The sequence below is a fragment of the Akebia trifoliata genome, chromosome 15, assembly GCF_017979445.1.
Source record: "Akebia trifoliata isolate Shusen 1 chromosome 15, ASM1797944v1, whole genome shotgun sequence".
NCBI classification, from domain to species: Eukaryota; Viridiplantae; Streptophyta; class Magnoliopsida; order Ranunculales; family Lardizabalaceae; genus Akebia; species Akebia trifoliata.
The window spans coordinates 10442502-10455306 of record NC_141389.1 but is presented as its reverse complement, the minus strand read 5'-3'; the positions used below and the strand labels follow the sequence as shown (position 1 = coordinate 10455306).

Genomic DNA, 12805 nt, shown 5'->3' with positions numbered 1-12805 from the left:
GAAGTCATTACGGGGTGAAAGAAAGATTTCCACTTGGTAAAATGTGTAAGAAAAGTATGGAATGCGATGGGTGTTATCTGTGTGGTTATCAATTGTGGGTTCCTTGTTTTTTTATTTTAGAGCAAAATAGGGTAATTTCTTGAGTCATCTCATATCGATGTTTGAAACCAAATTAAGTCCATATTAGAGTTCCTTGTTTTTATCTCGAGTCAACTCGTACTCGACCGAGTTATAAGCCATGTTACACAGTAGTCACTTTGTTGGTCACTTTTTACAGCATTTTTGTTGGTGTGGTTAGGTTTAGCTCCTCTCGTTCCCTCGCTGCGACAACAATGGCTTTCATGAAAAGCATTAAGGTTCCACCAAACTCTGCAACTCTCGAAGAAGCGAGAAACCGGACCTTCGATTTCTTCAAGAAAGCATGTAGATCGATCCCGACAATTATGGAAATTTACAATCTTGACGACGTGGTGACTCCATCAAAGCTTCGCTCAGCCATCTCTGCTCAAGTCCGCAAGAACGCGCATGTTACCAATCCTAAGGTACTAATTCAAGTCTTCATCTTTCGATGATTCCTGTTTCCCTTCTTGGGTATTCTATTTTTTCTTAGATTCATGATTTTCAATTCTGGGTTGTTCAATTTTTGCTTAATTTCGACTAATTTTTCTAAGATTCCTGTTTCCCTTCATGGGTATTCGATTTTTCTCTTAGATTCGTGATTTTCAATTCTGGGTTGTTCAATTTTTAGCTTAATTTCTTCTGAGATATTGAATTGGGTATGGAAGTGATTTTGATGAGATGTTGCTTATATATATTTTTATTTCATTGATTTAGTGAGATTTTTCTCCTATGGTTGATTTCTTGTTATTTTATATTTTCATGTCAATGTGTTTCCCATCTAAGTAAGATAAGAGATCTGCTGGTTCGAGGGGTGTTCCCTTCTTCATTTTTTTTACAAGTAATTCATCTTCCTCTGTTATTGCAACCCAATTAAGATCAAGATCCATATTAGGATCTTACTCAAATTTACCCTAAAAAAAAAGATACTCAAATTGATTTAGAAAAAGAAAAGGGAAATGTAACAATTAGAAAGAGTTTATCGCTAGCCACATGATCGAAGCAATGCTCTTGTGCAGAAAGTCGAGAATTTGGAAACCCCCACTCATAATGCTTATGGTCCTGCACCACTCACAGTTTTTTGTTGAAATGATTTTTTTGAACTGCATTCTTCCTCCAGATGCAATGCATCTTCAATTATATCTTCTTCTTTTTTTTCTCTATCTCTTCATTCGAGCCTTTACTTCAATCAAGTCAACAACAACAACAACAACAACAAAGCTTTATCCCAAAGATTAGTGCTTGTCTAAACGAACCCTATTCCTCAATTCCACTCTATATAGAGCCACGTTCATTCTTATTGAAAGCAAGTTAATATCTTCTTTCACTATGTCTATCTACATTCTTTTGGGTCTTCCACTCGCTCTATTGGGGCCCTCGACTTCAATACTTCTTCTAACTGGGGCATTTTTTACAATCAAGTAATTTTTTTCCCTTTCTTTTTTCTTTTTGTTATTTATTAAATGGAGGTAAATGAAATGTTTTGAAAGGTTACTTATTGTGACGTGGTATGCCCATCCACACCTCCTTTCCCCATGAGTTGGCAATAGTGTTTCCATTTATATAAGTTGTTGGATAACCTTTAGCCAAAAAATAATGTGATAAAAGAAAGGATGTGTGATTGATGAAGTGAACTAGTTGTTAGGAAATTATTTTCATAATTGTTAGCAAAGGTCTGTTTCTAAAATCAGTTGAGTCTTGTCATCATTTGGTTCAAGAATCATGCTCAAGCTCAAAGTCCAAGTAAAGCGTAAGGATTGAAGATCTTATTGAAGACCATTCGATTCCATTCTAGGATGGTAAGGGATGTAGAGAATTATTGGAACCTTAGGTGATTAGAACTTTTCATAAAATTAAAAGTCCATTGTTCTTAATTTTTTAAAAGAAAGAAAAAAAATTCAATTTTAAGTTTTACTATATAGTATCGATCGACTAGAGTAGTCCGATTGTTCGATGCTGGCTAAAAACCGATCAATGACCAGGAGAGTCCGATCAATCAGATGGAGCTAAAACCAATCGATTGAACCACCTATTGATCATAATTTTTTTTCCGTGAAGAACCTCTGATTTTTCGCTAATTCAAAGTCATGTAAAACCCCTTGGTTTCTTTCAATAAAAAGAACTTTTGCCTAAGTTTTTGGAAGACACACAAGAACACACCAGAGGTTTTTCTCAAAGAGTTTGTGGAAGAAATGAATATATTTTATTCTAAGATACCTGTGAATTTCACAAACTGGAGCTTCAATTCTTATTGATGAGTGTTTAAGAAATTCCAACACGACCGAAGTCAGAATCTTTATTCAATATTGCTCGTGGAATCGAGTGTTGCAGTTCGTGGATTCGGATCATGTGGAGATCGAGACTTGGAGCGCTTTGTGGAATCAGATTGTGGAGTTCTATAAAAGGCATGGTAAAATAAGAAAGAGGTGGATCGGGGATTTGAGTCTGCCTATCGTCTTGTGTGTGGATGACTTTTGTAAACTCACAATTCTATAGTGGATAGTTTGGGACTTGGACCTGTAGTTTTTTCTCGGAATTTTCCGCGTAAAAATTGTGTCTTGGTTGCACGTTCTTTGGTTTAATTCTGCCTTATATGAATATCTACTAAATTAGATTAGCTTAATCAAATTCGGTAATCATTGTTTTGGGGAATTCTCACTAGTCTACAAGGTCTTAATGATATGTGTTTGATGATGTGAACTAGGTCTACAAGGTCCTTCAACTTTCTATCTGCTATCTCTATGTCTATTGAACTTGGAAAAAAGTTTCCTTAAAAAATTCACGACACGACCTTTTACTTTTAAAGAAAAATTCCTTCTGCTTGACACAATCTCTTAGCAATGCAATTCAACATTGTTAAACCTTCTATAATTGGATTTTGCTTTGTTTTACTTTTTTGAGACTATTGGACTTGGATAGATCTTCATGTTCACACCCTTGATGTCTTCAAAATCCACCTTTTAATCTAGCTAGTTTGAAGGTGCTAAATGAGCAACCATCAAAATTTTATTGGTTTACCTTGATTAAGAGATGGTTTTCCTATTTGTAACTTTCTTGTAAGATTGTAACCTCATTTTTATTTTTTTGATAAGTTTAAATTTTATTAAAATGGGGGACAAGATGGCCCTGAAGAACAAACTTAACAAAAAGGGTGAGGGCCGCTTAGGCATCCTCTAAATTACAAACCATATCCCACCTGACAATGAGATCCTCAAAGAAGATACATTTAAAAACTTTATACAATTTTCCCCGAAATAACAAGAGACCCAAAATAGACAATAATAGATCATGCATCGAAAGCTCCTTCCCCTAAAAAATATGGTTATTTCTCTCCTTCGAAATACCCCAACATATGGCGAATGGGGTTAGATTCCAAAGGATTCGTTTCGTGCCTTTGAAGGGGTTACCCCAGGATCCCCAAGCTGCCAAAAGCTCCTAGATGGACCTTGGGAAAAACAGCCCACACTGAAGAGGCTGAGGAAATGTGCCTAAACCTCGTGAGCAAGATCATAGTGAATGAGCAAATGGTTCACCGTCTCACCCTCTTTGAAGAAAAGCAACCATCCATTTTCGGTGTTTGAAGACCTCTCGAACAATTGATCCAACATGATGACTTTCTCCAACGACGCTTGCCACACAAACATAGAAACCTTGGCGGTGTTGTGAGAGCCCTTCCCATTGAGCTTCCTCCCATTGTTTTCTATTTTATCTAGTCAATAAATCTTTACTTATGAAACAAAACTTATTAGATGCTTCTATGGTTTACTTTGGTTTTCTACAATCATTTCTAACTTGCATGATGCTCCAAATAAAATACTTATGTTTAGAATTCTTTAAGCCATCTTTTTATATTATGAATTCTGCTTTGCCTATCAGGAAAAAAAAAAAGAAAAAATCTTCAAGCTAGCATACAACTTTAAGTTTGATTCTATTGAATTCACTCTTGAATATTTCTCCCCAAGAAAAAGCAAGGGGGGGGGGGGGGGTGGTCCATAGCATTACATTTCTCGCAACGTTCATTGGTTCACCATGTCTCTAGCAATCTACTGTATTCCAGAAAAAATCTTTTAAGTTCCCGAAAAACAAGGAATTGGTATTTAAGATCAGTAATGAAACAAATAAAGCTGACAGCCATAGCGAATTATCTTTGACTTTGTTACACGTAATGAAAAAAAATCATGTGAAGATGTGCAACTTTACATTTAATTTTATTCAAGTCATTCTTCTTGAATTTCTCCCCAAGAAAAAACGAGTGGGGATGTACATAGTATTTTCATTTCTCCTAATATTCGTTGGTTCAACACGTCTCCAACAATCTATTTCTTTGCCAGGAATATTTGATAAGTCTTTGAAAATGAAAGGAAATGTTTTAACTCCTGTGGGATTGGCTCAGTGGTTAGACTAGTGACAAGGGCTTGCTCCTTTTGGTCATGTGTTTGAAACTGGGTGGCCTCTTGGCTTAAACTTATTACACATTGGGAAACTTCTATGGGGACAGGGCGTGCAATTGTAGAGACTAGTCCCATCCCAAAAGGGGGTGGGGTAATCTTGCGAAAAGGCGTGGTTTGACACATTGCAAAAACATCTTTGAGGTCATGGGTTCAAGTCCAGCTTACCCATCAAAAAAATAAAATTCTTGCAATATCAAGGAAAAAAGTAAGAAAGAGATTGGTTTTAAATATCAGTAATGAATATTTTCTATTAATGAAATATTACTTATAAAAAAAAACAAAAAAAGCTATAGCGAATTATATTTGATTTTATTACATGCCTAACGAAAACACCCATGTGAAGATAAGCAATATTGATTTGGAGAAAGAGCCCACAATGATGTAAACCAGGGGTTTTTAGACTACATTAGTATGAGGACGGGATTTGGCAGTTTGTAGAGAAGGTGAATTATGAAATGTGTCTCCTTAGTGCCTTTTCCATTATAGTAAATGGGTGTCGTATTATGTGTTTAAAGAGTTCTAGAGGATTGAGACAAGGGAAACCTTACCCTATAATTGTTCATTATAGTGGTTTAGGTCTTTTTATATATATATATATATATGCATTTAGGTACTTCGTTCAGGGCTTGCTATAGGTCTAAAGAAATCTGAGACTTCATTGACAGATATAAGAGGAGAATGCCTTGTAAAACCACTTACCTATACAATTGAAGTGGAGGGTTTCTTCGTGGGAGAATTCTCATAATCTGAACACCTTAGGATCTGTACCGCAAACTACTCGTTTCTCTGGTCTTCCTCTTCCGCACCTTGAACTCCTCACTTGTGTAATACCTAGCAAAACCGCTCTGACACTCAAGATAGGTTACAATCTAACAATATATCTCTTTAGAAGGTTTCATTAAATTATATTTATTATACGTTTATTAATCCACAAACCCCTTCAAGCTTCTGACAGAACTCAAACCTCCACTTTTCTCAAGAGCGAACTGGATTGAATTGAACTCACCTCCCGACACAACGGACGTTCCCAGTATACTGACACATCATCCAACTTCTCCCAAAACTGATTGCACTCCCCCTTCCTTGAAGAGCCATAGACTATGGTAAACACCCACAAAGAAGTTGACCTCTACAATTGCAAAGGATTGATAAGGCGAAAGCGCCAGCCAAATGATCTTGAACACTCAGGAAGACCGATTCCCACAAGAGATCTGACACAATTTTATCATTGTCCACACTTAACTTCGATTCCTGAAGGACCACAAGATGAGGTTTACAAGGCCTAACTGTATCTTTATGGTCTCACCCAATCCCCTAACGTTCCAAGTCAGGATTTTAACTATCATTGTGAATCTTCACACCCTGGCCTTTTATACTATTTCCACCATATCTCAAAGGAAACGCTATTACATTCTGTAGATCTTATTCACATGACTTGGGAATAAAAGATCTTTGAGCATCACCCACATCCATTTGGGACACCAAGTGAAGTCTAGATTAGAGAGATGAGTGTACTCATAGCATTCCTTGAATGACATTATAATATGAATTTTTTTAGGTGAAAGTATTATGCCAATAGAAAAAGAAATAAAAGGAGGTCAAACTGACCCGCTAAAATAAAGCAAAGAAAAGAAATAGACAAAGGAGAAGAAAAAGAAAGTGCAAAGAAGAAAGTATCGTATGCATGGATCCTTTATCTATGCCTTGAAGAACGTTGGCATGATTTCTGACGGGGTAAATGATCCGTTCATGGAACCAATGATGAGGGAAACACACCTTTGTCATTGGCATCTAACATCACATCTTCAAATATGGTTTTCAAAATTCTAGATACTAGTTTTTGGTCCCACCCATTCTTTTAGCTTCATCTCTGTAGAGGTAGAAACAGGATGATCGGCCGCAGAGATGAGAGAGAGAAAGAGGATGATCGGCCGGTGGCAGCCACTGGCAGTAGGTCACACTTCACAGTGACGAGCGAGAGAGACGATAGAGAGACAGACAAGAGAGACGAGGGTTTCGTTGGTTTTTGTAAAAATTATAAATTAAAAATTAAATATAAATTAAATATTTTATTTTAAATTAATAATAATTCGATTTTCGGTTTGGTTCGGTTTTTTATATTACCTGAACCGAGAACCGAACTAAATTCATCGGTTTTTTATTCTCTAAACCCGAAACCGAACCGATACTAATCTAAACCGAACCAAACCAATCCAAATTTCACGGTTTGGTTCGGTTCTCGGTTTGAACCGAATTAAGTTGCACCCCTAGGTGTGGCACATTTCCTCTGGCAACTCAATTTCCGACATTGTACGCTTGTTCTATTAAGAAGAACCGCGCTATCCAGCAGTGTTTGATTCGCATTCCAATCCTAACTAGGATTTGGGGTTCAGGAGAAATTTTAATGATTGGGAGCTAATTGAGGTGACATCTTTCCTTGATCTCCTGCATTCGTTTCATCTCAATGAAAGCGAACAGGATAGGTAGGAATGGAAGTGTGCTAAAGACTCGAGATTCTTTTTAAGGTCCTTCTATAAGTGGCTCATCCCTCTTGTTGAGCGATCCTTTTCGGGGTCCATCATTTGGTCCAAATCAGTTCCCTCAAAAATTTCTTTTTTTGTTTGGTTGGCCTCCCTTGGTAGGATTCTTACGATGGATAACTTGATTGTTCGAGGTTGGATCACCCCAATTATTGTCCCCTTTGCTTGAGGGATGGGGAATCCGTTGATCATATCTTAATTCACTGCCCCTTTGCCCATAATATTTGGTCTATCTTCCTTGGTCTTTTTCGTATTAGTTGGGTCCTTCCTAGTAAGTTCTCTTTGTTAACAGAATGGGTCAACAATGATTTTCACCCCAGAAAAAGACTCCTGTGGGCTAATGCTTCCATCGGCGATTGCTTGGGGGGTGTGAAACGAGAGAAATAACAGGGTGTTCAACGGTAAGGTTAGAAGTTCTCATGCAGGCTGTTTGGAGATCTTGGGTTCCTTATACCTTTGGTCAAAACAACATATAGAGTTTGCAGGGTTATCTTTTGATGATTTTGTTTTTAGATAGAACTCTTTTTGTAATCTTTGATTTTTATTTCTCTTGTTTTTGTTCTTTACGAGGCTTCCTCGGCCTCCTTGTAATTTGTTTACCCCCCCCCCCCCCCCCCTTTCTTTTTCAATATATTATACTTCTCAAAAAAAAAAAAAAAATGACCCATCCTAAATTTGATCTTCTTTGATCAAGTTCTACTGTGTCTTTCAATTATTATAACTATTTAATGAGTTGTGATATTAGACAACTTCATGTCGGTTTGGACATTAATTTTGACTCTTCTTTTTCTTTTTATTCCCCACATCTATAGGTAATCGACATGCTTCTCTTTAATGCATTGGAGGAGCTAAGCAACGTTGTTGAGCATGCAAAACAACGGCACCACATCATCGGTCAATATGTGGTAGGGAGTGAAGGGCTTGTGAATGACCATGGAACCAAGGAACAAGGGACGTCCGACTTCCTTAAAAATTTCTACACCACCAACTACTTCTAAAGCTGACGTCGAGGAGGTAGTAAACTTTACCTTCCATATCTGGGTTGGACAATTTGTGTTTTTTTTTAACCTTGCTTTTGTAGACTTCAGGAATAAGATTCATATTGAAACTGCTCTGTTCATCTGTCTTCATGTTGGAGAAGATCAATCAATTACTCCTTTTGTTTGTATTTTGGCATTTTGGCCAAAATGTTTTGTTAGAACAAAGAAAATTCTTTTGCATTTTCGAAAAGAAATGTATTGGAACAAGAAGCACACCACAAGGGCTCTTACGGATCACTGCAAATTGGTTCGAAATACAGTTAAGCCTGTTTAGACGTCGACCAAATGCCCAATCACGTTCATTTAATCATTGGGTGAGGCTTGGGTCATATAAGGTCTGATCCATATAGCACTCCGGTTCTCTGTATAATTGTTTTGTCGAACAAATTTTTGTCGACTTTTGGTGGCAGATCTTTTAAAATGAGTTTCTAAAATTAATTGTGAAAAAATTATAAATTTCTTAATGTTACAAATTTAATATTATCTTTTATGCAATCTTTCTAATTGTCATGCACCAACCTCCCCTTACTCTCTCTCTCTCTCTCTCTCTCTCTCCTACCACCCTTGCCTGCAAAGGTCAAAGGAAACTATTAACTTCATAAATTATTTAGTGATTGTGCTTGAAAAGATGAAGTTTGAAAATATATATGTAGGAGTAATTCCAATCGATGATAAATTAAGAGAAAGTCGATTGAAATAATTTGGGCACCTTCAACAAAGGCCGGATTCCAATCAAAAGAGAGATTCAAGTTGAATGTTTTAAAAAACAAGATGAAGACCAGAAACAATTGCGTGAAAATCAAATTCCGTGTAGAATTATTTTATGCCAAAAAATGTGATAAAATTATCTTATTTACCAGGACAGGTCACCTCGCAAGCTATTTATGAAGTAAGTAAAAAAGTATATTTGGTAAATAAGTTGTTTCTTAAAATGGTTAAAAGGCTATTCGTTACTGTCATAAATGCCAGCTAATTTGATAAAATACCAATTTTATCCGTGTTATTAATTAATAATTACAGCAACAATAAAAATAAATAAATAAATAAAAAAGAATAATGTTGAAGTGACCTCAAGCCTCATATTGCATTTCTTGATGTGAAAGTATGAGGGAATCATAGATGCTTTTCATTGAAATAGGAGAAAAGCATCTATGTTTTCTATCCACTTTTAGTGCGATATGAGATTCCAGCTTGAGGGTCACTCCAGCATGACTGAAATAAATAAATAAATAAATAAATGAGTCGTGATAAATGCATGCCGTTTTGGTACAGGGCTCACGTGGCAAGGGCATAGAACCATATATTTTTTTTATAGGGATACACAGGAAAACAATGTGCGGCTCTGTGCCCTTGCCACATCAGCAACATACCAAAACCGCGTGCATTCATCATTGAGCAAAGAATCTGGCTCTCCCACGGTCCTTTGTGGAGAGAAGTATATGAATGAGTTTTACTGCCCTTGGATTTCAGCAACACACATCTCGTAAATTTTGCCACATCAATCACTTGCCATGTCATCATCCTTCTCATAGACACTTCAAACAGGAAAAAAAACGAAATTGATCTGGGTTCATCGCTTCAAAACACGTTCGAGACCGAGACGTGTCGCTCGAGTCGTTTCAATATCAAGCATAGATGAGACGAGATGGATGGACAAGTCAATGTATCAGACGGGATTTAAAACCCCACATTCATTTTCCTCATTGTTAAACGAGATGTATCAAACGTATCGGAAAACTCGTCCAAGACGAGACGTAAAAACAAGTTTTAAAACCATGTTTGGGTTGCCTCTACTAAAACCCTAATAGAAGAAATAGGTTCTTTTCGTCGATGACAAACATTGATCATGTTCTGACAAATAGAATCAAGTTACGACAAGATGGATAACAAATCTCTTACTATTGAAAATCAAGGTTCTCTCTCTCTCTCCCATCTACATTTAATATGTAGGAACCAAAAATATTTGATTAGTGAGATTAGAAAATATAGCATTACAACCCGGTCCAAACTCGAAATGACCAAGCACCACGGATCTAACACATACCCATATGGTTCAGCCCCCATAGAACCGACCCCTTCACATTCTCTTAAGGAGGTTTGGCCTCTCTCATGGAGTTGACCCCTTCATATTTTCTTAAGGAGGTTTGATGTCCAACTCGTAGAACTGAACAGTCACTGAGTTAAATCGACTGCAGAGTAAAATCCACTTCTCTTGTCTGTTACAAAAACCAAGAGAGTGGGGCTTCAAGGCCATTACGAGCCTAGATAATAATGCATTAAAGCCATTATGAGATGAGAAAATGGCTCATAATGACATCATGGGTCATCAATGACAGACATCATGGAAAGAAGTTACACATTCTAAGTAAATGAGTCAAATCAATAAATAGAGAGACTTCTCCCACCTCAAGGTACATGAGGACACACAACGCTATTCTACTTATAAATCTATTTTCCTTACTCTACAAATTTTCTCAAGTTCTAACTTGATCATCAAGGGCGTCTTGGCTAACACCACACTGATGTATCTTCAGGTGAGACTAACAGAGAAGATAACCAAAAAGACCAAGTTTAGTCAAAGAAGAAGATAAAGAAAAGTGAAAAAATCAACACGCAATTCGAGAATTAAATCATCATCAACAATATAGAACTCGAGGAGAGTGGGAGATCCGAAAAAATCTCCCACATAATCCTTCCTCTCTCTGTCTTAGTCGAGAAAGGATGAAAAAAATACCCTTTTAAATACATATAATTACAATATTATCTAATCTATCAGTAGAAGTAGTAGTCTACAACATTTGCTCTCCAACAACACCAACATCATATCTTCCTAAGCACTTTTTCATCCTTTCTCGACTAAGAGAGAGAGGAAGGATTATGTGGGATAATGTAGCTAATGAGTTGAAGTTGTAGGGAAAATACCTCATCTATTGATGAGATAGTATGGTAATATTTTTGATTGCAATGGATTGGGTATTTTTGATGTCCCTCCCCTAGAGCCATGGTTTTAATATTGATTTTGTTTTGACTTAGCTCGAGAATGAGTTGCTAAACCATCAAAATCTTTTTCACATTATCGGGGTTTGAAATGGTACAAGTTAAATGGTGGGATAATGTAGAGTGGGTGAAGCAAGCCTCTGCAAGGATAGATATTGTAGACACCCCAATTTGAACGGCCCCACTCGAAAAGGGTTAAAAAAGATGTATTTTTATATATTAAAAAAAAACCGTCAACGGGCTTAAAGACACAAATCTTTATAATAAAAAAATACTTATTTTATTTCAAATAATAACCTAAGACCCTCTTGCTTGGCCCATGGGCTAAAAGTGGACAATTTCCTATCATAAACCTTTACCTCCTAAACCTTCACCACCTCACTTCTTAAGCCCACTCAATCCTACTCATATGTGCCACTTTTCATTCCATTGATACCTCTTTCTTCATACCACTTTTCTGCCACTCTCAGCTATTCACCTCATTGCCACCACATGCTACACTTCCTTGCCAGCAGCTGTTGCCCCCATTTCTTTCCCATCTGCCATTTTCCTCATTCATTTTTTGTTTGTTTTGTCATTTAGTTTCTCACAGCACACACATTGTGTTGCCACCTTTCATTCTTATGCCAAGTCATTTCCCATAGCATCCTAATTGTCATCTCATGTGCACATTTTAATTGCTAACACTTCGCTACCCTATCCCTCCACTTTATATGTAAAACCCCAAATTTTTTATTCGTATCTCGAGAAAAAAATAAATAGTAAAAATTTAAGAAAATCTTGAAAATGAGACTTAGGATAAAATTTTAGGATGTTTCTGATTATTTTTAATAGAATCTGACCTCACCATTTGATTTAAAATGATCGAAAAACATACTTTAGCTTATAAGCATGTTGAAGTGCGAGTTCGAATATGAAAATTACAAAATCCTCGATTATCGAGTCAGATCAGGTTAAAATAGTGACTTTTTGCTAGAACAAGAATTATTAAGATTTGATTATATCATTGAGTTTGTAACAAAAAATTATTAAATATGAACTATTTATTTGTCATTTTTTTTAGCATAGAAAGTCGAATTATCGTCAAAAACGAAAATAAAGTCAACTTTAGGGGTCAACTCAGGGCAAAAATGTAAATTTTTGTTAAAGATAAAATTTGTAGAAATTGACCATACTATCAGATCCGAAACGAAAAATTAGATAAAATAGAGTATCCATTTATCAGTTTTAGAGTCTGGACGGTCAAGTTATAGTCGATCAAAACAATAGGCAAAATACCGATTTCATCCCAAGATATATATAAATAAATTTTTTGTTAATTTTTTTCACTATTCACTTTCGTTTTAAACGACCCAAAACCAGCCAACTCATTTTTTTTTTTTAAATTCGTTTTTTCATCAATTTTCAGCCTTGGATTTGTCGTAAACTGCTCGCCGTCGACTTCCAAATCAGAAGGGAGAAAAGTCCGCAGCCTCGACATATACAAAACCCACCTAAGATCTCTTCGTTTCATTTCCTCTTTCACCCCATATCGTCAAAAATCAGCTGTATTTATATACGGGAGTTTTGAAACTTCGACCTCGGATTTCATCCGTTTCAGGATCAAACCGTCCTCCGTCGTAGAAGGGAGAAAGGACGACGGTATTGAGATCTTCGAAAC

The 12805-nt window shown here is 36.5% G+C and overlaps 1 protein-coding gene across 1 annotated transcript; it reads left to right on the top strand.

The window, feature by feature from the left end:
• The first annotated feature begins 267 nt into the window (after window positions 1–267).
• LOC147384310 (LYR family of Fe/S cluster biogenesis protein) lies at window positions 268–8361 on the top strand. Its single transcript, XM_086425989.1, has 2 exons — window positions 268–542; window positions 7921–8361. Exons 1-2 carry the CDS (start codon window positions 333–335, stop codon window positions 8104–8106), a joined length of 396 nt encoding a protein of 131 aa, XP_086282115.1. The 5' UTR covers window positions 268–332; the 3' UTR covers window positions 8107–8361.
• Window positions 8362–12805: the final 4444 nt, after the last annotated feature.

Coding starts and splice junctions, on each gene's coding strand:
- LOC147384310 (XM_086425989.1), top strand. CDS start 333: ATGGCTTTCATGAAAAGCATTAAGGTTCCACCAAACTCTGCAACTCTC. Junction 543..7,920: donor CGCATGTTACCAATCCTAAG/GTACTAATTCAA, acceptor CCACATCTATAG/GTAATCGACATGCTTCTCTT.